We start from the raw sequence: 26,521 nt of genomic DNA, 5'->3' as shown, positions 1-26,521 counted from the left end.
TTAGCCTAGAGACAAGATTAAATTGACAATAGTCTGATGTGTGACAATATTATAAATCGTCAAATTGTACATGAAGAGCTGGACGCAGCTTGGAATTGACACACAGGCAGGGAAATAGAGCGCCAAAAAATAACTCTTTCAAGTCTTCCTATAGAGTTACATGCAGGAAATATGTTTTGATTTCTATATAGCATCGGAAACAGCAGATTCTGCCGTTTCTAAAACACTTACCTTTGTCAAATAACTCCCAGAATTCAAGAGGTGAGCTCTATTTCAAAATATCACTTGTTCCAAGAATAACCGCTGTTCCATGCGTTCAACATGTGAGCACTCGCGGCAGCATTGCTCAGGCTACTAAGCAAAGACTAGTAACATAATACAACTTAAAATTCTGTTCTTTTGAAATACATTTTCTAATTTCCATAATGTTTCTAAAGACCTGCCAAAACAAAATTAATGGATTTATTTGCGATTGGATTTAACTCTTCAATTTTCGTGGTTTTTCATTTCTACATATAGCCTACAGTAACAAACGAATGAAAATGTTATTATGGTCTTTGAAATCATTTTTATTTTGCATTCTAATGTTACCTGAGACCTTCATAAACAGAACCAAAGGATAATTTTTCCAATACGATATATGAAATGTATTTATTAGACTGTTAGAATGTTGATGTACAAAAGACGTGTCATTGGCATGAAGGGGGGTCCCTCGAGGCCTTTCTAGTGTTAACTCACCAGGTTCTCCATGTTTGTGTGTGACAGCATGTACACTCAGTGGCTAGTTTATTAGGTACACCACTCCGTTCACAAAAACATTGCCTGGTCCGACCAATCCCGGTTCCTGTTGCGTCATGCTAATGGCAGAGTCCGGATTTGGCGTAAGCAACATGAGTCCATGGCCCCATCCTGCCTGGTGTCAACAGTACAGGGTCGTAGTGGTGGAGTAATACTTGATACTAATTGAGCAATGTTTCTATGCCCTGAAAAATGCAGGATGTTCTGGAGGCAAAGGGGTGTTATACCCGGTACTAGATGTGTGTACCTAATATACTGAGTATATGTCCTCATGTTTTGACGCAGCAGTGTGCAGAGAGTAGTGTGTGTGCGCATGTGTATTAGCGACTCTAACTCACCAGGTTCTCCATGTCTGTGCGTGACAGCATGTATGTCCTCATGTTGGTGTTCTGATGTAGCAGTGTGTAGAGTAGCAGTGTAGCCTGGTCGGATCTCTGCTGCTCACACAGAGCTGTGTAAAGGCTGTTGAAGTTGATCTGGAACATATGATGCTGCTCTGTAGGGATGGACGACGTGTCTGTGGAAAACACACACATGTTTAGTACCCATTCATTGAAAGTTCCCCGTCATCTTTTACTGGTACTAGTGCATATTCTGTACCTTGTGTGTTTTTGAAGCATTTGACAGCCTGTCTGTAGGGGTTGGGACAGTCGTTGGGTCCATCTGTCAGATTGACTAGCACCAGGAGCAATAACAGGCTCTGATTGGACAGTGGCAGAGGGTTCTGTTCCTGGTCCAATCCTGGCTTAGTGCCAGCTCCACCCAGCGTGAACACACTCCACAACCCACCTGGAGGAAACACGGGGAAAGAGAACATTAATATGGAGTGGCTGTGGTTCCAACTTTTCTGGACCTTTCTTCTTGGGGGCTAAAGGTTCAGAAGCTTCCACGCATGTGTAGGATTCTCTACTTTATGCACAGTCTCTGCTTTACTCGTAGAGAACAGGCTACTCTGGCGAATGGTGTTTGTTTAATAAAGTTAGATCAAAGCTGAATCAATGTCTGCAGGACCACATAATGATAGTATTCTACATAACAAAACTAAATATAATAGCATAGTATAACATTACTGTAAGACAAAAAACACCACCTAATTTCTTATGAGATTTTAGGATGATTGTGAGAATGATCACATTCTTCTCATGGGGTCACAACTCAACAGTGTGCGAGACTAAGCAAAACATGTGGGGTTATACAGCCCCCCCCCACCCGCTCACTGCAGCGCAAGATAGAACTTTGTGGAATAACGCAAATCTACGAAAAATATAAACGTTCTGTCACAGTGAAAATACTAAATTCGGGAAGTCCAATCGATTGTGAGATATGTGATACATTTGGGTCACGGGTTCACAATTGTACCTTTTCCATCTCTGCCAAGCAAGGATGAAACAGCAGCCAGCTCACGCAACACACACACACACACACACACACACACACACACACGAGGGTGCTCCTCATAAACACAACACACAGGCAGTTTTGAAAATAGCCTATATCAGACATTAGCACATCACCAGATCACAACACGCCTTTTACTATATTGTCAGAAGCATCATCAGACCTCGGTAGTAGCCTATTTCATGTTGTGCTCTAAAAGATGGCATTGTAGCCACACAAATACATTAGAAGATAATTGTCGATCTAATCAGAAACACTGTGCTCACAATTGTAATCTCCTAAATGATGTCGCTGGTGTATTTTGTTTGAATTTTGGAATATATTGCGCAATAGGCTGTTTTTACTAGTCGCAAGCCCATCCAGGCTTGAGTCCCGTGAGCGAAACGGACATAACAAGTGTCACGCCCTGACATTGAGATCTCTAGTTGAGTTGGTCAGGGTGTGAAATCTAATTTATATATTTCTATGTTGGCCGGGTGTGGTTCCCAATCAGAGGCAGCTGTCGGTCGTTGTCTCTGATTGGGGATCATACTTAGGCAGCCATGTTGCCTACCTTAGTTGTGGGATATTGTTTCTGTTTTTGCTTGTTTGATGTTTAGCCTCTTGAACTTCACGTTCTGTTGGATTTTGTTATTTTGTCGGTGTTTATTAAAATAAACGACTATGTACGCATACCACGCTGCACCTTGATCCGATCCTTTACACAACGAACGTGACAGAAGATCTCACCACCAACGGACCAAGCAGCTTGGCCAGGAGGAGCAGACATGATGGACACAGGTGGGGAAAACATTCTGGACATGGGAGGAGACATTGGCCGGTAAGGGACCCTGGGCGAAGGAAGAAGCCCAGGCAGGAGAGAAAAAACGGCGACTCAAAAGGTCCCGATCACGAAGGAAGCCCGAGAGGCAGCCCCAATAAAAAAATTTTGGGGGGCACACGGGGTGGTTGGCGGAGCAGCAGGAGGCCCTGGAAGGGCTGATGGAGAGGAAGATAGCGATAGAAGAAGCCGCTATGATAGATGCCCTCCAAGACCTGCAGCTCAGTACTCAGAGGAGACCACCGCCTTACGGGAGCTGTTAGTTAAGAGGGAGCAGGAGCTGCAGGAGGCCCACAGGGAGAAGGAATCAGTGGATGCACGGAGAGAGGAGCAGGCCAGGCAACAGGAGGAGCTGAGAGAGGAGTTAACCCTCCAGCAGCAGAGAGCTCGGTCCTTAGAGCAGAGGCTGGCGGAGCCAGGTTTAGCAGAGCCAACTCCGCGTACTCGCTTTGAGGAGCGTGTGACCGTGCAGGCACCAGGCTATGCGCCGGCTTTACGCACTGTGCCGCCAGTGCGCCTTCACAGACCGGTACGGCCCGTGCCTGCTCCTCGCACCAAACCAGTGGTGCGTGTCCCCAGCCTGGTACGGCCCGTACCTGCTCCTCGCACCAAACCAGTGGTGCGTGTCCCCAGCCTGGTACGGCCCGTACCTGCTCCTCGCACCAAATCAGTGGTGCGTGTCCACAGCCCAGTGCGTCCTGTGCCAGCGCCCCGCACTCCAGTGATGATCCATGGCCCGAAGCCTCCAGTGATGATCCATGGCCCGAAGCCTCCAGTGATGATCCATGGCACGAAGCCTCCAGTGACGATCCATGGCCCGAATAATAATAATAATATGCCATTTAGCAGAATCCTCCTGTGATGATCCATGGCCCGAAGACTCCAGTGATGATCCATGGCCCGAAGACTCCAGTGATGGTCCATGGCCCGGAGCCTCCTGCGACGGTATGCAGTCCAGAGCCTCCAGCGACGGTCTGCAGTCCAGAGTCTCCAGCGACGGTCTGCAGTCCAGAGTCTCCAGCGACGGTCTGCAGTCTGATCCTTTACACAACGAACATGACAACAAGCTCAAGAAGGGTATACTGAAGCAAAGTTTACCCCACATTTTAGATAAGAAAATATCTGCCTACCTTCGTCATGTCAACCATCCATCCAAATCAAATAATCAAAATGTTCCACCTTTTGTCTTTATCAACATTCACATAGCCTATTCCATGATGTGGGGTAACCGGGGTTAATCAATGAGCAACACTGCAGCTGTTGATTGCAGTGACGGGCATTCATCACGACAGTATTCACACCCCTTGGAATAAGGTTTTGAAGTGTCTGTCCTATATCTAGGTGATATAAGAAAGCTCAGGAAATATATATATATATATATATATATATATATATATATATATATATATATATATATATATATATAATATACATACATACACACACACAGTGGGGAGAACAAGTATTTGATACACTGCCGATTTTGCAGGTTTTCCTACTTACAAAGCATGTAGAGGTCTGTAATTTTTTATCATAGGTACACTTCAACTGTGAGAGACGGAATCTAAAACAAAAATCCTGAAAATCACATTGTATGATTTTTAAGTAATTAATTTGCATTTTATTGCATTACATAAGTATTTGATACATCAGAAAAGCAGAACTTAATATTTGGTACAGAAACCTTTGTTTGCAATTATAGAGATCATACGTTTTCTGTAGGTCTTGACCAGGTTTGCACACACTGCAGCAGGGATTTTGGCCCACTCCTCCATACAGACCTTTCGGGGCTGTCGCTGGGCAATACGGACTTTCAGCTCCCTCCAAAGATTTTCTATTGGGTTCAGGTCTGGAGACTGGCTAGGCCACTCCAGGACCTTGAGATACTTCTTACGGAGCCACTCCTTAGTTGCCCTGGCTGTGTGTTTTGGGTCGTTGTCATGCTGGAAGACCCAGCCACGACCCATCTTCAATGCTCTTACTGAGGGAAGGAGGTTGTTGGCCAAGATCTCGCAATACATGGCCCCATCCATCCTCCCCTCAATACGGTGCAGTCGTCCTATCCCCTTTGCAGAAAAGCATCCCCAAAGAATGATGTTTCCACCTCCATGCTTCACGGTTGGGATGGTGTTCTTGGGGTTGTACTCATCCTTCTTCTTCCTCCAAACACGGCGAGTGGAGTTTAGACCAAAAAGCTCTATTTTTGTCTCATCAGACCACATGACCTTCTCCCATTCCTCCTCTGGATCATCCAGATGGTCATTGGCAAACTTCAGACAGGCCTGGACATGCGCTGGCTTGAGGAGGGGGACCTTGTGTGCGCTGCAGGATTTTAATCCATGACGGCATAGTGTGTTACTAATGGTTTTCTTTGAGACTGTGGTCCCACCTCTCTTCAGGTCATTGACCAGGTCCTGCCGTGTAGTTCTGGGCTGATCCCTCACCTTCCTCATGATCATTGATGCCCCACGAGGTGAGATCTTGCATGGAGCCCCAGACCGAGGGTGATTGACCGTCATCTTGAACTTCTTCCATTTTCTAATAATTGCGCCAACAGCTGTTGCCTTCTCACCAAGCTGCTTGCCTATTGTTCTATAGCCCATCCCAGCCTTGTGGAGGTCTACAATTTTATCCCTGATGTCCTTACACAGCTCTCTGGTCTTGGCCACTGTGGAGAGGTTGGAGTCCGTTTGATTGAGTGTGTGGACAGGTGTCTTTTATAAAGGTAACGAGTTCAAACAGGTGCAGTTAATACAGGTAATGAGTGGAGAACAGGAGGGCTTCTTAAAGAAAAACTAACAGGTCTGTGAGAGCCGGAATTCTTACTGGTTGGTAGGTGATCAAAAACTTATGTCATGCAATAAAATGCAAATTAAGTATAAAATACTTGTTCTCCCCACAGTATGTATGTATGTATGTATGTATGTGTATGTATGTATGTATGTATGTATGTATGTATGTATGTATATATATATATTAATTTTTTACACATATTTAATCCCTTATTTTTGTTGGCACAAAACTACCTCCATACTTCCATTAGTTTGTATGGGTTACCTTCAGACGAGTCCCATGACACTTGCGCAAAGCGGAGAACACAATCGTGTTTGTGAGAGCCTCACCCTTTCCATAGAGTGGTCATAATAGTTTATAGGCCAAACCGTTTGGACGCTACAGACGTTTTCGTGAGAAGAATGATTTTCGGGATGTTTCACGGTCTGACAAACACCGCAGTAGCTCGGCCACCTTCTACAGCAGATGCGGAAGGCAGACATAGGCGGATGTGGTGGATTGTGACGATACCCATGCAATATCTCTAGCTTAAACTGACAGATTTTGATGTGGATTTTTATGTTAATTAGAATGACGCACGGGTGCGTCAATAGACTGAAGGATTTCAATTCTTCAAGCTCTGTCAAGTTGATTATCATTGCTAGACAGCCATTTTCAAGTCTTGCCATAGATTTTCAAGCCGATTTAAGTAAAAACTGTAACTAGGCTACTCAGGAACATTAACTGCCGCCTTGGTAAGCAACTCCAGTGTATATTTGGCCTTGTGTTTTAGGTTATTGTCCTGCTGAAAGGTGCATTTGTCTCTCAGTGTATGTTGGAAAGCAGACTGAACATGGTTTTCCTTCAGTCCTTGCTGATGACAAGCATACCCATAACGTGATGCAGCCACCACCATGCTTGAAAATATGAAGAGTGGTAATCAGTGATGTGTTCTGTTGGATTTGCTCCAAACATAACGCTTTTTATTCAGGACATAAAGTTCATTTCTTTGCCACATTTTTTGCAATTTTACTTTAGTGCCTTATTCTGTACAAGCTTCCTTCTTTTCACTGTGTCAATTAGGTTAGTATTGTGGAGTTTCCTCCTATCACAGCCATTCAACTCTGTAACTGTTTTAAGTCACCATTGGCCTCATGGTGAAATCCCTGAGCAGCTTCCTTCCTCTCCGGCAACTGAAGGACAAATGTATCTTTGTAATGAGTGGGTGTATTGATACACCATCCAAAGTGCAATTAATAACGTCACCATACTCAAAAGGGATATTCAATGTCCGTTTTACATTTTTACATTTTTTATAGCCATCTACCAATAGGTGCCCTTCTTTGCAAGGCCTTGGAAAACGTCCCTCGTCTTTGTGGTTGAATCTGTGTTTGAAATTCACTGCTCGACTGAGGGACCTTACAGAGAATTGTATGTGTGGTGTACAGAGATGAGGTAGCCATTCAAAAAATAATGTTAAACCGTATTTCTGCACACAGTAAGTCCATGCAACTTATTATGTGACTTGTTAAGCACATTTTCACTCCTGAACTTATTTAGGCTTGCCATAACAAAAGGGGTTGAATACTTATTGACAAGATATTTCAGCTTTTCAATTGTAATTAATTTGTAAACATTTCTAAAAACATAATTCTGCTTTGACATTCTGGGGTATTGTGCATAGGCCAATGACACAAAGTCAAGGTGTATGAATACTTTTTGAAGGCACTGTATAATCAATACACGACTTTCAAGGAGTAGGGTATTTACGCGTGTGTATTTGATACAAACAGGCTATAAGAATACTTTCACATTTTATAAAATTAGCCTACATCATCACATTCTCTTGCTCGCTCGAGGAAGGCAATTTGGCCCTGGCTTGCAAACTAAATCCCCTGCATAATTTTGTAAATGATTGTCAATATTCTACTGATTTAAAAAGTAAATGTAGGCTAATCAATCATGTAATAATAGCATAATTGATTTACCCCAATGAAAACTTGGACAGTGAGCATGAATCGCATTTCGATAGATGCATGCATTAGTACCTAGGCTTTCTTTTATATCTGCAAAATAAATTAATTTACAAAGATATGTTCACTGTCAGCTGGCTACTGTAGGAAAGTTACAATCTAATGAAACATTTGTTACATAAGTTAACGTTGTTGCACACTCACTTGTCTTTCCCTCTCATTTTAGTAGATATATTTTGCCGTAATGATCTGGGGCCATATCCATAAAGCATCTCAGAGTTGGAATGTTGATCTAGGATCAGGTCCCCACTGTTTTTTCATTATAAACTAAAAAGCCAAACTGATCCCAGATCAGCACTCCTATTCTGAGACTCTTTGTGGATATGGGCCCTGATCACACCATGCAAGGAGGGATGTAGCCTACGGTCAGAGAGGAAAGATGGACAACGTTGATTGGCAGGTGAAATGGGGCTGCAAGGTAAAAGTGGGAGGCGCGATTAGATCGGCTCCTTTCCTCCTTGCTTGGCAGAGATCTCAGAAAAAGTAAAATTGTGCACCCGCGACGCAAAATTATCACAAAAATGTATATGCCATACCTCATAATCGATTGGACTTTATTATTCTCGCTGTGACAGAACATTTACATTTGTATACTGTATTTGCGTTATTCCACAAAGTTCTATCTAGTGCTGCAGTGAATGGGGGTCTGTATAACCCTGTGATGTAGCTCACGCTCTACCTCACTCTCCCTGAGTGAGAGAAGCGCGCACTTTGACAGACAGTCCAACAACGAGCCAGCAGGGTTTAGGAACAGACACATATTCGAAATTTGCCATTATTCCCCTTTAACACCATCTGCACACTGTACATAATTCAAAACACTGTACATAACTAAGATCTAAATGCATATTCCCATGTAGCCTGTTTTTTGTCCACCCATTTTGGTTCTGAAATCACCATCACCCAATAAATTAACATGTCATTTTTGCAGATTAAGTGTTTGAGCCAGTAATGTATCAATAGCTGTCATCAAGGCAAAAGGGTGGATACTTTAAAGAATCTAAACTATAAAATATATTTTGATTTGTTTAACACTTTTTTCGTTACATAATTCCATGTGTGTTATTTCCTAGTTTTGATGTCTTCACCATTATTCTACAAAGTAGAAAATAGTAAAAATAAAGAAAAACCCTTGAATGAGTAGGTGTCCAAACTTTTGAATGGTACTGTATGTCGTAATATGAGCAAAACATGTTAATGAAACTACCATTTCTTGAAGCTCCCGATAACAGTTATTGTGCCGACGTTGCTTCCAGAGGTAGTTTGGAACTCGGTAATGAGTGTCGCAACCAAGGACAGACCATTTTTACGCGCTTCAGCGCTCGCCGGTCCCGTTCGGTGAGCTTGTGTGGCCTACCACCTTGCAGCTGAGCTGTTGTTGCTCCTAGACGTTTCCACTTCACAATAACAGCACTTACAGTTGACCGGGGCAGCTCTAGCAGGGCAGAAATTTCACAAACTGACTTGTTGGAACGGTGGCATCCTATGACGCAGTAAAGACCATTCTACTGCCAATGTTTGTCTATGTAGATTGCATGGCTGTGTGCTCGATGTTATACACTTGTCAGCAACGGATGTGGCTGAAATAAATCCAATGCACTAATTTGAAGGGGTGTCCACATAATTTTGTATATATAGTGTACATTCAGATCAGTTTGGGGTCCGCGGACCGATGCAGTAGTATCTTAAACATTTGAAATCGGGGACCGATGCGTATCGAAATAAGGAAATAAGCTTTAAAACTTCTATATGCCTTATGGTAAAATGTGCAGAATTGCAGGAAATTAGCTGTAAAACAGAAGAAGAAAAAGATCTATGCCCCACAGCAAAAATGAGTAGAATTGCAGGAAATGAACTTTAAAACGTACATTTCTCTCCACCATCAAGAGGGGGGCCATTAAACTGTTTTGCCACGACGTGGGGGGCCCTCCAACCAAATCCCACTTAGGCCCCCTAAAAGGCTAGTGCTGGCCCTGCCTTCGGATCCATAGCCACATTAATATTGGTAACACTTTCTATGAATACCCTCTTCCCTGTGCTTTATAAGCATATTTATAACATCTTATAAGCAATGCGAAACGCATGATATAGGCGCTAGTAACTGCTCATAAATATATTATTAAAATATTTTGTAGACGTAAATGTATAGTAAATGGGACAGTGAAAAGAAGCAATCTACAAGACCTGGGACAGAGGAATGTAAGGACAAGAATTGAGATGTTGCTATTCAAAATAATCACTGCGTTGATGCTGAACATGGTATTGTATTTTTTTAACACAGTGCATTCTGGCTCTACTAAGCCTTACACTCTCAGAAGAAAGAACACAGACAGTGTGTTAGAAGACTAATCTTTATCAAAGTGAAATGGATATGTCTCCATCTAGAGGTGATAGAAGGAACTACATGACAGACAAGAGTCCTGTTTCCCAGCCTGACCGCTCTTCCTACACAATTATGGGCAGTAATGGCTCTGCTATGGTCAATACCATGTTCCTTCTTTTATCTGCTGGGTTAATCCTTTGGTCCATATTCCTCTGTGTGCTTGGAGAAAGAACTGAAGCACAGCAATTGCATTTTGTCAATGTAAGATGTAAAATGTGACTGGGGAGCAGTAGTCTTTGTGTGTGTGTGTGTGTGTGTGTGTGTGTCTGACTCTGTCCAACTCAGCCTAATGCCCTGTAGCTGGACTGTATGGATCCGGTGGGTGGAAAAACTGCCTTGACGTCTCAGCGTCTCAGCCAAAGGACATAAACAAACACCATCCACAGCAAAAAAAACAACAGACCATGGTGACTTCCCCGCTTTCCCCTCTGTCCGGTCCCCCCCAGTACCCCGTCTGGGTCTGTGGTGTGTTAGTGACGCCCTAGCCCCCAGTCTGTGGCTAGCCCAGCGGCCACAGTGCTGCCCCAGCACTCCAAGCTAATTCCTTGCATGGCGTCTAGCGGTGGCGGCTGGCAGCAGTAACCCAATGGAGCGGGGGAGTCTGGGGGAAAGAGGGAGGGGAGGAGCGGGGTAGATAAGCAGCCCTTGTGACTGAGCCCTGCTCATCACTGGCACCAGACCGGCTACACCACACCCATCTCTGTGAGAGCAGGTCTCTGTCCAAAATGATACCCTATTCCCTATGTAGCACACTACTTATATATAATAATAATACTACTAGAAGTGCTCTATATAGGGGTTAGGGTGCCATTTTGGACGCAGAACAGAGCCAGGGCCTGCCTGGCTGGCAGCAACGCTTCCTGACTCACTCTACTGACTCTCTTTATCAGTCTCTCTCTCTGCGTCTCTCTCAATCGCTTTCTTTCTCCCCCCTCCTTACTCTCCTCCCCCTCTACTCCTTTAACCTCACTGTTATGCATCTGGCTTGCTTCCCCTGCCTGCCCACCACACAAATACAATAATGTAATATTGCATGTGCCTCTCTGGCCCTGTCGCGCCATTACAGAAGAGGAGGAGGAGAGGTTTAATGTGGACACAGGGACTGGCGCCTGGGATGGAAGCAGGCAGGGTGCAATGAGGGCACATCCCCGGCTCCAGGCTAGTCCTTGGTCTGCTTCACCACCCACAACAACAACAACACTGCCCTTCTCTTGCTATTCTACCAGGAATTAACACTGCAATCCGTTCATGCCAGTTTGGCATTTCTCCCCAGCTATAAGGCTCCCTCTGGGAAAACATTTCTACCGTATTCTTGTTCACCCAGCATGCTGTTGGTCTCTCAGGGTTCTATATGTGTGCTATTAACAATGAGTCATACACTAACAGCTAGCACCATCATAGATGAGACACTGGCATGACATATTTGAGAACTGTACGTCTGCTCAATCTCATCTATACTGTTGTGAGTCTAACGGAGGACGATATGATAGGCGATGACTCAACAATTGATGGCAGTCAGTAAAGCAGAACCAGCAAAGTAACACCAGCCTACACTCTCACAAGTCCCACACAAGATTTGATCCAATGTTTGACACCTTGGAGGTGGTTTGTTTACCTGTTGTTCAAGCTACCAACACTCTCTCTTCCAACCCAGCTTACTAACAGCTCCCTCCCACACAACATTTATCACGTTTCTTACACCCTAAATGGTTTGTTTAACAATTTGAGTTCCTAAACCTTTCACAAATGCTGAAATCCTACGAACCATTCACACACAAATTCGTTCTGCACACGATTGATAAATGAGAGAGGGTCGGGGCAATTTCTCAAACCTCTGCTTCCAGGAACAAGTAATTTTGACTGGAAACATGAAAGGGAGGGAGAGGGGAGCAGACAGCAACAGAATGTGTGTCTGTGTGTGTGTGTAAGGGGAACAGAACAGACAGAATGTGCTGGTTATTTATTTCCAGTCTTAGTTTTATTTGCAGTAGAGCAAATTAATTAGGACATTGTGGCGGAGGGACAGCAGCTTACAGACAGACGTCGTGAGGCCTGTAGGCGTGCTCATTTACCAACAATAGGAAAAATATGCGCACACACCAATAATTTACCAGGAGAAATATACACACAGCAGAACACACAACGCCGTGCCAACTGCCGACACACACACACACACACACAGTGCATTCGGAAAGTATTCAGACCGTTTGACCTTTTCCACATTTTGTTACGTTACAGGCTTATTCTAAAATGGATATTTATTTATTTTCTCAATCAACACACAATACCCCATAATGACAAAGCGAAAACAGGTATTAATCAATTTTAGCAAATGTATTAAAAACTAAAAAACAGAAATACCTTATTTACATAAGTATTCACCCGTTGCTATGAGACTCGAAATTGAGCTTAGGTTAATCCTGTTTCCATTGATCATCCTTGAGATGTTTCTACAACTTGATTGGAGTCCACCTGTGGTAAATTCAATTGATTGAAAAATGATTTGGAAAGGCGCACACCTGTCTTTATAAGGTCCCACAGTTGGCAGTGCATGTCAGAGCAAAAACCAAGCCATGAGGATGAAGGAATTGTCCGTAGAGCTCAGAGAAAGGACTGTGTCGAGGCACAGATCTGGGGAAGGGTGCCAAAACATTTCTGTAGCATTGAAAGTCCCCAAGAACACAGTGGCCTCCATCATTCTTAAATGGAAGAAGTTTGGAACCACCAATACTCTTCCTAGAGCTGGCCGCCCGGGAGGTGACCAAGAACCCGATGGTTACTCTGACAGCGCTCCAGAGTTCCTCTGTGGAGATGGGAGAAACTTCCAGAAGGACAACCATCTCTGCAGCACTCCACCAACCAGGCCTTTATGGTAGAGTGACCAGACGGAAGCCACTCCTCAGTAAAAGGCACATGACAGCCCGCTTGGAGTTTGCCAAAAGGCACCTAAAGGACTCTCAGACCATGAGAAACAAGATTCTCTGGTCTGATGAAACCAAGATTGAACTCTTTGGCCTGAACGCCAAGCGTCACGTCTGGAGGAAACCAGCACAGCTCATCATCTGGCCAATACCATCCCTACGGTGAAGCATGGTGGTGGCAGCATCATGCTGTGGGGAAGTTTTTCAGCGGCAGGGACTGGGAGACTAGTCAGGATCGAGGGAAAGATGAATGGAGCAAAGTACAGAGAGATCCTTGATGAAAACCTGCTCCAGAGCGCTCAGGACCTCAGACTGGGGCGAAGGTTCACCTTCCAATAGGACATTGACCCAAAGCACACAGCCAAGACAACGCAGGAGTGGCTTCGGGATAAGTCTCTGAATGCCCTTCAGTGGCCCAGCAAGAGCGCAGACTTTAACCCGATCGAACATCTCTGGAGAGACCAGAAAATGGCTGTGCAGCAACGCTCCCCATCCAACCTGACAGAGCTTGAGAGGATCTGCAGAGAAGAATGGGAGAAACTCCCCAAATACAGGTGTGCCAAGCTTGTACTGTCATACCCAAAAAGACTTGAGGCTGTAATCGCTGCTAAAGGTGCTTCGACAAAGTACTGAATAAAGGGTCTGAATACTTATGTAAATGTATGAAAAAAAAAACCAAAAAACTGTTTTTGCTTTGTCATTATGGGGTATTGGTACTGTCTGTAGATTGATGAGAAGAAAAAAACAATTGAATCCATTTTAGAATAAGGCAGTAACGTAACAAAATGTGGAAAGAGACAAGGGGTCTGAATACTTTCCAAATACATAGATACACTCAGACACACACACAGAGATCTATGCAGAGACACGAGTACACAGTCACACACACACATATGATCACACACAGCCCACCAGACCTCATGCCCTGTATGTATGCTCTGTGGTGCCATTGCAGTACATTATTAATAGGTTGGTTTGGTCCCCTCTCAACTATGACAATAGGGTTCTGGCAGCTATTCCAACCATTTGGAGCCAGAGACTCACAGAATGATTCAACAATTCAACTTAGAGAGACTGATGACTTTATTCACAATACATGCTGTACAGTAGGGTTCCCCAACTGGCAGCCCGTGTGCCAAATTTTATTTGTCCCCCCAAGTTTTCTCAGCAAAAAAAATACTTACGTAAATGTGATATTTATGTTTTTTTATTTTTAATGAATTAGCAAAAAAAATCTAAAAACCAGTTTTTGCTTTGTCATTATGGGGTATTATGTGTAGATTGATGAGGGAAAAAATACTATTTAATCACTTTTAGAAAAAGGCTAACGTAACAAAATGTCAAGGAGTCTGAATACTTTCCGAATGCACTGTACATACATAGATACACTCAGACACACACACACACAGAGATCTATGCAGAGACACGAGTACACAGTCACACACACACACATATGATCACACACAGCCCACCAGACCTCATGCCCTGTATGTATGCTCTGTGGTGCCATTGCAGTGGATACTGTAGCTAAGAAAGTAATACTAAGTGCATGTTGTGTAGTAAGCTGTTAGTAGCCCATGTGCCTCACCCTAATCATTTGGTCCCATTTCCCCTCATAACTTAGCCTACTGTTCTATCTTGGTGGTGCACATGTAGCCTATAGCCTGTTTTATTGTAAGAGCTTTCATTGTATGCTTATATGCCCCCTTTATTTATCCTATGGTTCTAACTTGGTGTACAGGGAGAATACTGTAAGAACGGCCCAACAGTTTGTGGGAACCGTTTGTCACCATTATAGTGCAATTCATGTATTGTTTAGTGTTGTGTTGTGGTTTTGCTGGCATGCATCTCAACATTTTTGGGAAGTTTGACCCACCAAGATTGACATGCTAAAATCGCCACTGAGCATAGGTTGTGCACTCGGCAAACAATGAGAACGGGAAGACTGGAATAATAATATTGAAAAGCATTAAAAATAATTGCCATAACCAATGTAACAAACATTGTAGATTAGAAATTATAGGAATGTACTACTGTTGATATATGTAACGGGGAATTGATATACACTAACAATCAAACAATCTACACAATGAAGTTATGAACAATGAATGTGCACAAATTGGCGGAAGAGAGCACATTCTGGAGAGAGAATTGCATTGTGCATCTGGGTGCAATGGTCAATCCGACGTCTGCATCGGCCATGCAGCATTTACGGTGACTTGGCCTCAGCAGAAGTCAGGGAATTCATACTTCTTGTGCTTCACGGAGCAGTGCAGAGCTGTTGTCAAGGAAGTGAGTTTGTGTTTATACAGGATGTACCGCCCCCACCTTCCGTCAACCAATCATGTCAATGCAGAGCTATACAGAGCCCTCCGCATTGTTAAAACATTTGGGAGGCGCATGGCGATGCGGTACAGAGCTCAATTAGGCCTCTGGAGGTTCCGCAATTGCGTCACACCCTCCATTAGAGCCTCTAAACACATTTTCGGATCAAGCATAAATTGGCTTTTAGTCTACGCCTCCGCAATGGATTAGTTCACTTGGATGGGCGCAAATATATATACAGTTGAAGTCGGAAGTTTACATACACTTAGGATGGAGTCATTAAAACTTGTTTTTCAACAACTCCATAAATGTATTGTTAACAAACTATAGTTTTGGCAAGTCGGTTAGGACATCTACTTTGTGCATGACACAAGTAATTTCTCCAACAATTGTTTATAGACAGATTATTTCACTTATAATTCACTGTATTACAATTCCAGTGGGTAAGAAGTTTACATACACTAAGTTGACTGTGCCTTTAAACAGCTTGGAAAATTCCAGAAAATGATGTCATGGCTTTAGAAGCTTCTGATAGGCTAATTGGCATCATTTGAATCAATTGGAGGTGTACCTGTGGATCTATTTCAAGGCCTACCTTCAAACTCAGTGCCACTTTGCTTGACATAATGGGAAAATCTAAAGAAATCAGCCAAGACCTCAGAAAAAACAATTGTAGACCTCCACAAGTCTGGTTCATCCTTGGGAGCAATTTCCAAATGCCTGAAGGTACCACGTTCATCTGTACAAACAATAGTACGCAAGTATAAACACCATGGGACCGCGCAGCCGTCATAGCGCTCAGGAAGGAGACGCGTTCTGTCTCCTAGAGATGAACGTACTTTGGTGCGAAAAGTGCAAATCAATCCCAGAACAACAGCAAAGCACCTTGTGAAGATGCTGGAGGAAACAGGTACAAAAGTATCTATATCCACAGTAAAACGAGTCCTATATCGACATAACCTGAAAGGCCACTCAGCAAGGAAGAAGCCACTGCTCCAAAACCGCCATAAAAAACCCAGACTACGGTTTGCAACGGCACATGGGGACAAAGATTGTACTTTTTGGAGAAATGTCTTCTGGTCTGATGAAACGAAAATAGAACTGTTTGGCCACAATGACCATTGTTATGTTTGGAGGAAAAAGGGGGTTGCTTGCAAGCCGAAGAACACAGTTCATGCTGTGGGGGTGCTTTGCTGCAGGAGGGGCTAGTGCACTTCACAAAATAGATGGCATCATGAGGAAGGAAAATTATGTGGATATATTGAAGCAACATCTCAAGACATCAGTCAGGAAGTTTAAAGCTTGGTCGCAAATGGGTCTTCCAAATGGACAATGACCCCAAGCATTCTTCCAAAGTTGTGGCAAAATGGCTTAAGGACAACAAAGTCAAGGTATTGGAGTGGCCATCACAAAGCCCTGACCTCAAACCTATACAAAATTTGTGGGCAGAACTGAAAATTTGTGTGCGAGCAAGGAGGCCTACAAACCTGACTCAGTTACACCAGCTCTGTCAGGAGGAATGGGCCAAAATTCACCCAACTTATTGTGGGAAGCTTGTGGAAGGCTACCCAAAACGTTTGACCCAAGTTAAACAATTTAAAGGCAATGCTACCAAATACTAATTGAGTGTATATAAACTTCTGACCCACTGGGAATGTGATGAAAGGAATAAAAGCTGAAATAAATCATTCTCTCTACTATTACTCTGACATTTCACATTCTTAAAACAAAGTGGTGATCCTAACTGACCTAAGACAGGGAATTTTTACTAGGATTAAATGTCAGGAATTGTGAAAAACTGAGTTTAAATGTATTTGGCTAAGGTGTATGTAAACTTCGGACTTCAACTGTATATATATTTGTTACAATCTTGGTCAACCAATAGCCTAACGACCAAACAATCGACCCGTGGACTAATTGGGGTCAGCCCTAAGATTTTATACACACACACATACATACAGTGGGGAAAAAAAGTATTTAGTCAGCCACCAATTGTGCAAGTTCTCCCACTTAAAAAGTTGAGAGAGGCCTGTAATTTTCATCATAGGTACACGTCAACTATGACAGACAAAATAAGAAAAGAAATCCAGAAAATCACATTGTAGGATTTTTAATGAATTTATTTGGAAATTATGGTGGAAAATAAGTATTTGGTCAATAACAAAAGTTTCTCAATACTTTGTTATATACCTTTTGTTGGCAATGACACAGGTCAAACATTTTCTGTAAGTCTTCACAAGGTTTTCACACACTGTTGCTGGTATTTTGGCCCATTCCTCCATGCAGATCTCCTATAGAGCAGTGATGTTTTGGGGCTGACGCTGGGCAACACGGACTTTCAACTCCCTACAAAGATTTTCTATGGGGTTGAGATCTGGAGACTGGCTAGGCCACTCCAGGACCTTGAAATGCTTCTTACGAAGCCACTCCTTCGTTGCCCGGGCGGTGTGTTTGGGATCATTGTCATGCTGAAAGACCCAGCCACGTTTCATCTTCAATGCCCTTGCTGATGGAAGGAGGTTTTCACTCAAAATCTCACGATACATGGCCCCATTCATTCTTTCCTTTACACGGATCAGTCGTCCTGGTCCCTTTGCAGAAAAACAGCCCCAAAGCATGATGTTTCCACCCCCATGCTTCACAGTAGGTATGGTGTTCTTTGGATGCAACTCAGCATTCTTTGTCCTCCAAACACGACGAGTTGAGTTTTTACCAAAAAGTTCTATTTTGGTTTCATCTGACCATATGACATTCTCCCAACCCTCTTCTGGATCATCCAAATGCACTCTGGCAAACTTCAGACGGGCCTGGACATGTACTGGCTTAAGCAGGGGGACACGTCTGGCACTGCAGGATTTGAGTCCCTGGCGGCGTAGTGTGTTACTGATGGTAGGCTTTGTTACTTTGGTCCCAGCTCTCTGCAGGTCATTCACTAGGTCCCCCCGTGTGGTTCTGGGATTTTTGCTCACCGTTCTTGTGATCATTTTGACCCCACGGGTGAGATCTTGCGTGGAGCCCCAGATCGAGGGAGATTATCAGTGGTCTTGTATGTCTTCCATTTCCTAATAATTGCTCCCACAGTTGATTTCTTCAAACCAAGCTGCTTACCTATTGCAGATTCAGTCTTCCCAGCCTGGTGCAGGCCATAGTGGAGTTTGGAGTGTGACTGTTTGAGGTTGTGGACATGTGTCTTTTATACTGATAACAAGTTCAAACAGGTACATTAATACAGGTAACGAGTGGAGGACAGAGGAGCCTCTTAAATAAGAAGTTACAGGTCTGTGAGAGCCAGAAATCTTGCTTGTTTGTAGGTGACCAAATACTTATTTTCCACCATAATTTGCAAATAAATTCATTAAAAATCCTACAATGTGATTTTCTGGATTTTTTCTCAATTTGTCTGTCATAGTTGACGTGTACCTATGATTAAAATTACAGGCCTCTCATCTTTTTAAGTGGGAAAACTTGCACAATTGGTGGCTGACTAAATATTCCCCCCCCCCACTGTATATATATAAATAACACATATACATAGACACACACACTACCAGTCAAAAGTTTGGACACACCTACTCATTCAAAGTTTTTTTACATTGTACAAAAATAATGTGGGACTATCATTTGTTTTTCAACAGGACAATGACCCAACACACCTACAGGCTGTGTAAGGGCTATTTTACCAAGAAGGAGAGTGATGGGAGTGCTGTATCAGATGACCTGGCCTCCACAATCACCCGACCTCAACCCAACTGAGATGGTTTGGGATGAGTTGGACCGCAGAGTGAAGGAAAAGCAGCCAACAAGTGCTCAGCATGTGGGAACTCCTTCAAGACTGTTGGAAAATAATTCCAGGTGAAGCTGGTTGAGAGAATGCCAAGAGTGTGCAAAGCTGTCATCAAGGCAAAGGGTGGCTATTTGAAGAATCTCAAATCTAAAAAATATTTTGATTTGTTTAACACTTTTTTGGTGTCTTCACTATTATTCTACAATGTAGAAAATAGTAAAAATAAAGAAAAAACATTGAATGAGTATGTGTGTCCAAACCTTTGACTGGTACTGTACAGTCGTGGTCAAAAGTTGAGAATTACACAAATATTAATTTTCACAAAGTCTGCTGCCTCAGTTTTTATGATAGCAATTTGCATATACTCCAGAATGTTATGAAGAGTGATCAGATGAATTGTAAATAATTGCAAAGTCCCTCTTTGCCATGAAAATGAACTTAATCCCCAAAAAACATTTCCACTGCATTTCAGCCCTACCACAAAAGGACCAGCTGACATCATGTCAGTGATTCTCTCGTTAACACAGGTGAGAGTGTTGACGAGGACAAGGCTGGAGATCACTCTGTCATGCTGATTGAGTTAGAATAACAGACTGGAAGCTTTAAAAGGAGGATGGTGCTTGAAATCATTGTTCTTCCTCTGTTAACAATGGTTACCTGAAAGGAAACACGTGCAGTCATCATTGCTTTGCACAAAAAGGGCTTCACAGGCAAGGATATTGCTGCTAGTACGATTGCACCTAAATCAACCATTTATCGGATCATCAAGAACTTCAAGGAGAGAGGTTCAATTGTTGTGAAGGCTTAAGGGCGCCCAAGAAAGTCCAGCAAGCGCCAGGACCGTTTCCTAAAGTTGATTCAGCTGCGGGATCGGGGCACCACCAGTGCAGAGCTTGCTCAGGAACGGCAGCAGGCAGGTGTGAGTGCATCTGCACGCACAGTGAGGCGAAGACTTTTGGAAGATGACCTGGTGTCAAGAAGGGCAGCGAGGAAGCCACTTCTCTCCAGGAAAAACATCAGGGACAGACTGATATTCTGCAAAAGGTACAGGGATTGGACTGCTGAGGACTGGGGAAAAGTCTTTTTCTCTGATGAATCCCCTTTCCGATTGTTTGGGGCATCCGGAAAAAAGCTTGTCCGGAGAAGACAAGGTGAGCGCTACCATCAGTCCTGTGTCATGCCAACAGTAAAGCATCCTGAGACCATTCATTTGTGGGGTTGTTTCTCAGCCAAGGGAGTGGGCTCACTCACAATTTTGCCTAAGAACACAGATGAATAAAGAATGGTACCAATACATCCTCCGAGAGCAACTTCTCCCAACCATCCAAGAACAGTTTGGTGACGAACAATGCCTTTTCCAGCATGATGGAGCACCTTGCCATAAGGCAAAAGTGATAACTAAGTGGCTCGGGGAACAAAACATCGACATTTTGGGTCCATGGCCAGGAAACTCCCCAGACCTTAATCCCATTGAGAACTTGTGGTCAATCCTCAAGAGGTGGGTGGACAAACAAAAACCCACAAATTCTGACAAACTCCAAGCATTGATTATGCAAGAATTGGCTGCCATCAGTCAGGATGTGGCCCAGAAGTTAATTGACAGCATGCCAGGGCGGATTGCAGAGGTCTTGAAAAAGAAGGGTCAACATTGCAAATATTGACTCTTCACATAAACTTAATGTAATTGTCAATAAAATCCTTTGACACTTATGGAATGCTTGTAATTATACTTCAGTATACCATAGTAACATCTGACAAAAATATCTCAAAACACTGAAGCAGCAAACATTGTGAAGACCAATACTTGTGTCAATCTCAAACCTTTTGACCACGACTGTATATACATCTATACAATGCCTTCAGAAAGTATTCACACCACCCCTTGACTTTTTCCACATGTTGTTCTGTTACAGCCTGAATTTCACTTGAAATGTTTTGTCACTGGCCTACACACTGGTCCCATAATGTGTTTTGACATTTTTACAAATAAATAAAAAATAAAAAGCTGAAACGTCAACCCCGTTGTTATGGCAAGCCTAAATGAATTCAGGAGTAAAACTTTGCTTAAAAACTCAAATAATAAGTTGCATGGACTCACTCACTAATAGTGTTTAACATGATCTTTTAATGACTACCTCATCTCTGTACCCCACACATACAATAATCTGTAAGGTCCCCTAGTCGAGCACTGAATTTCAAACACAGATTTAACCAGAAAGACCAGGGAGGTTGTCTAATGATTTGTAAAGAAGGGCACTTATTGGTAGATGGGTAAAAATAAAAAAGCAGACATTGAATATCCCTTTGAGGGTGAGAAAAAAAATCTACTTAATCCATTTTGAATTCAGGCTGTAATGTAACAAAAGGGGAATAAGTCAAGGGGTATGACTACTTTCTGAAGGCACTGTATATACAATGCATTTGGAAAGTATTCAGACCCCTTGACTTTTTCCACATTTTGTTACGTTACAGCCTTATTCTAAAATGGAACAAATTGTTTTTTCCCCACATCAATCTACAAACAATAACCCATAATGACAAAGCAAAAACTAGTTTTTAGAAATATTACATTTACATAAGTATTCAGACCCATTATGCAGTACTTTGTTGAAGCACCTTTGGCAGCGATTACAGCCTCAAATCTTCTTGGGTACGACGCTACAAGCTTGCCACACCTGTATTTGGGGAATTTCTCCCATTCTACTCTGCAGATCCTCTCAAGCTCTGTCAGGTTGGATGGGGAGTGTCCGCGCACAACTATTTTCAGGTCTCTCCAGATATGCTTGATCAGGTTCAAATCCGGACTCTTGCTGGGCCACTCAAGGAGACTTTACCCAAAGCCACTCCTGCGTTGTCTTGGCTGTTTGCTTAGGGTCATTGTCCTGTTGGAAGGTGAACCTTCACACCGCAGTCTGAGGTCCTGAGTGCTCTGGAGCAGGTTTTCATCAAGGATCTCTCTGTACTTTGCTCCGTTCATCTTTCCCTTGATCCTGACTAGTCTTCCAGTCCCTGTTGCTAAAAAACAACCCCACAGCATGATGCTGCCACCACCATGCTTGACCGTAGGGATGGTACCAGGTTTCCTCCAGACGTGACGCTTGGCATTCAGGCCAAAGAGTTCAATCTTGGTTTCATCAGACCAGAGAATCTTGCTTCTCATGGTCTGAGAGTCCTTTAGGTGCCTTTTGGCAAACTCCAAGCGGGCTGTCATGTGCCTTTTACTGAGGAATGGCTAACGTCTGCCACTCTACCATAAAAGCCTGATTGGTGGAGTGCTGCAGAGATGGTTGTCCTTCTGGAAGGTTCACCCATCTCCACAGAGGAACTCTGGAGCTCTGTCAGAGTGACCATCGGGTTCTTGGTCACCTCCCTGACCAAGGCCCTTCTCCCCGATTGCTCAGTTTGGCCGGGCGGCCAGCTCTAGAAAGAGTCTTGGTGGTTCCAAACTTCTTCAATTTAAGAATGATGGAGGCCACTGTGTTCTTGGGGACCTTCAATGCTGCAGAATTGGTACCCCTCCCTAGATCTGTGCCTCGACATAATCTGGTCTCTGAGCTCTACGGACAATTCCTTCCACCTCATGGCTTGGTTTTTGCTCTGACATGCACTGTCAACTGTGGGACCTTATATAGACAGGTGTGTGCCTTTCCAAATCATGTCCAATCAATTGAATTTACCACAGGTGGACTCTAATCAAGTTGTAAAAACATCAAGGATAATCATAGTAAACAGGATGCACTTGAGCTCAAATTTCGAGTCTTATAGCAAAGGGTCTGAATACTTATGTAAATATGTTTTTCTTTTTTTTCTTTTTAATAAATTTGCAAACATTTATAAACACCTGTTTTCGCTTTGTCATTATGGGGTATTGTGTGTAGATTGGTGAGGAAAAAAAGTTATTCAATCAATTTTCGAATAAGGCTGTAACGTGACAAAATGTGGAAAAAGTAAAGGGGTCTGAATGCTTTCCGAATGCACTGTATTATATATTTTTGGGCTTCTGTTTGGGTTATGGTATGGTCAGGCATAAGCTACGGACAACAAACACAATTGCATTTTATTGATGGCAATTTGAATGCACAGAGATACCGTGACGAGATCCTGAAGCCCATTGTCGTGCCATTCATCCGCCGCCATCACGTCATGTTTCAGCATAATGCACGGCCCCATGTCGCAAGGATCTGTACACAATTCCTGGAAGCTGAAAATGTCCCAGTTCTTCCATGGCCTGCCTACTCACCAGACATGTCACTGATTGAGCATGTTTGGGATGCTCTGGATCGACAGCGTGTTCCAGTTCCCGCTAATATCCAGCAACTTCGCACAGCCATTGAAGAGTGGGACAACATTCCACAGGCCACAATCAAGCCTGATCAACTCTATGCGAAGGAGATGTCGCGCTGCATGAGGCAAATGGTGGTCACACCAAATACTGACTGGTTTTCTGATCCACACCCCTACTTTTCTTTTTTAAGGTATCTGTGACCAACAGATGCATCTTTGTATTCCCAGTAATATGAAATCCATAGATTAGGGCCTAATGAATTTATTTCAATTGACTGATTTCCTTATATGAACTTTAACTCAGTAAAACTTTGAAATTGTTGCATGTTGCATTTATATTTTTGCTCAGTTTAATTGTATGCGCACGGACATGCACACTCACACACAAAGCACCACTTCTGGTGTCTCTACATTGTCAGCTGCTTTGTTCTGTACAGGAAGTTGGACACCATGGTCCCCGCGCTGGTCGGATTGACGTGAAGCAAAACTGGCACCCAGACACACACACACACACACACACACACACACACACACACACTAGTCAATGTGGGGCCAGACACCCAGACAGGGTGTATCCCAAATGGCACCCTATTCACTATGTAGTGGACTACATAGGCCCATAAGTCTCTGGTCAAAATTAGTGCACTATGTAGGGAGCAGGTTGCCATTTTGGACACAACCAGACAGACATGCCCTTCTCACTCCATGATTATGCTCTGCTCCACTTCCTCAGGGCAACACTGAGCTGGCAGGCCAGGCACCACTAAACTTCACTAATAACCAGGCTAAAAGCTGAATGCCTTTAAAAGCTTTCTTCTTCCTTTCAGTTTTGCTTTTTCAGACCATTTCTTTGAGGAAACCATGTGAAGTTAAGTTAATCCTTCATACATTATTATCTGCCATAACACAGATAATCAGTCTGATTATCTACCTGCCTACACACACACACACACACCAAACAAACATACCAGTACACACCTCACAACTAGGGCCAGGAGTTTTTCTCCTGACAATGTGATCTGAACATGAGTTTCCACATAACTCCTGGTCCTAATCCTGACATGATGTATCCTCCATGTTGATGTCTTAATAACGTCCACTCCCTTTCCAGCCCCCCACACTCCAGCCCAGAGCATGCCCCATCTGGTAGTACTCCGGGCACTTAAACTGACTAATCCAGGCCAAGTTATGGTCCCCTGTCCAGGAGGCAGGAGCTGGGCGAGGAAGCAGGGGCCAGGGCGAAAGAGAGAAAGAGGCAGATAGACAGACAGCAGGCCCAGACAGGGACTAGCAAAGGGAGTGGGGACGGGTCGGGGCAGACAGACCCATGCCTACTGTAGACAGGGTGCTAATCCCCACAGCAAATGCAAAAGACTATCTTGAGAAATTGTGGTATACTCGAGCACCGCTTTATCGGAGCCATGGTCTGTTTTGGGAAGACCCAGGCAGGCTGCCAGGACGGGGTGGGCCGAGGGGTGTGGGTGGGTGTGTGTGTGTTTGTGTGTGGGGGGGTGGTAGCTTTTGGGATACTGGACAGGAAACATACTGTACAGGAGGCATGTTATGCTCAACAGATTACAAAGCCCTACTGGCACCACTGGTAGTAACTCAAACACAAAAGAACTGGAGCAACTGCTACCACTGGTATGTGGGGAGACATACGTTTGGGTACAGATGAACTACAACAGACAGCATACAGGACGGCATGTTTAACAAATTACAAAGGCTACTGCCTGCCACAAGTGATGACGACGACTCAATGCATACAGTACAAAATAAATGGAGCAACTGCTATCAACGGTATCAATGCCATTGTATGTTACTGTGCATAGATTTAGCCTAACTGTTTTCCAACTGCTGTTTGTAAGAGTTTGCAACGGTTTTCACTGGAAACTAAGCCATATGTCTGTCTGGAATCACCTTAGATTGTAATTTTGCCCAGAGCGTTAGAGCATAATGATAATGACAGTACAGTAAAAGGGAAATTACAATCCAGTTGGTTGGGTGGCTTCAAAGCTCTCTTTCCTCTCCATAGAGACAAATAAGAGGGCTGATATAAAACTGGTTTGATGAATAGATGAATGGAGATGAATATGTTGGCTACCGCCCTGCCTACAGACACAGCCTGACTGACTGGCTGTAGCAGGCTAAGTGATTGACTGACTGACTGGTTGGATGGCTGACAGACTTCCCGGGAATACCCCACTAAAGATCACATAGACACAGGGCTATGAGTAAGACTCCACACATACTCTGTTCTGTGGTGCCATGTGAAACAGGATCATATTATCATGCTGGGACTGGGAGAGAATCAGTAGAGGGGAAATTGTGAGGCCCTGCCTTGAAGAGAGGAAACAATGCATCAAACAGAAATAAAGCAGTGAGTGTCTGTCCATCCATCCAGGCCCCATCCCATCTAGAGACCAGAGACGAAGGGTGCATAGTGACAGTCAGGATTCCACAGTTCCCTCCCATTCATTCAGATTCACCACGTCGCCGAGTCACACGTGTGATCACAACGATTCGATAGAGAGCCTTGACCAAACCCGTCTGTCTGTCTGCCCAGGCCTCCCAGGCATGTTGGCTGTTTCTGCCACATTACACACTTTGTTCCAGTATGGAAACCCCAGGCAGTCTCTAGTCTGTGCTCATCCAGTGAGGGGACGATCTGTCCCAGTTGTGGACGTGACTAGTAAGCCAACATCCGATATGGCGTCTGTCTATGTGTGTGTGGGGGGGGGGAGGAGATGAGGCAGTAGCAGACACTGAGGCTCTTGGGGATTACAGAGAGGTCAGGGCATAACTCAGACCTCTGATCACACAGTCAGGCAGTAGCTCGCTACACACAGAAACACACACACACGTCAGAGACACAGACAGAGACAAGCCGGCTGCTGATGGCCCGCTGATAGGCGTCTGCCACCAACAAAGAGCACTTATCTGTGGGAAACCGATGACCGCCGTTCCATTCAGACACACACACAGACTCTCCCTCTCTCTCTG

At 43.8% G+C, this 26,521-nt stretch overlaps 1 protein-coding gene across 2 annotated transcripts in view; it reads right to left on the bottom strand.

The window, feature by feature from the left end:
- The window catches only part of LOC121582723 (dymeclin-like), a 162,336-nt gene that overhangs the window by 90,211 nt on the left and 45,604 nt on the right, over positions 1-26,521 (bottom strand). For both annotated transcript variants that reach the window (XM_041898774.2, XM_041898773.2), the window contains exons 9-10: positions 1,399-1,587; positions 1,137-1,315 (exon numbers count right to left, since the gene is read on the bottom strand). In XM_041898774.2, the coding sequence (XP_041754708.1) occupies positions 1,137-1,315; positions 1,399-1,587 (368 nt within the window). The remainder of the gene's footprint in view (positions 1-1,136; positions 1,316-1,398; positions 1,588-26,521) is intronic.

Source organism: Coregonus clupeaformis, chromosome 15 (genome assembly GCF_020615455.1).
Source record: "Coregonus clupeaformis isolate EN_2021a chromosome 15, ASM2061545v1, whole genome shotgun sequence".
NCBI classification, from domain to species: domain Eukaryota; kingdom Metazoa; phylum Chordata; class Actinopteri; order Salmoniformes; family Salmonidae; genus Coregonus; species Coregonus clupeaformis.
Note: the sequence above shows the minus strand (reverse complement) of the source record. Positions and strands in the feature narration are given on the sequence as shown.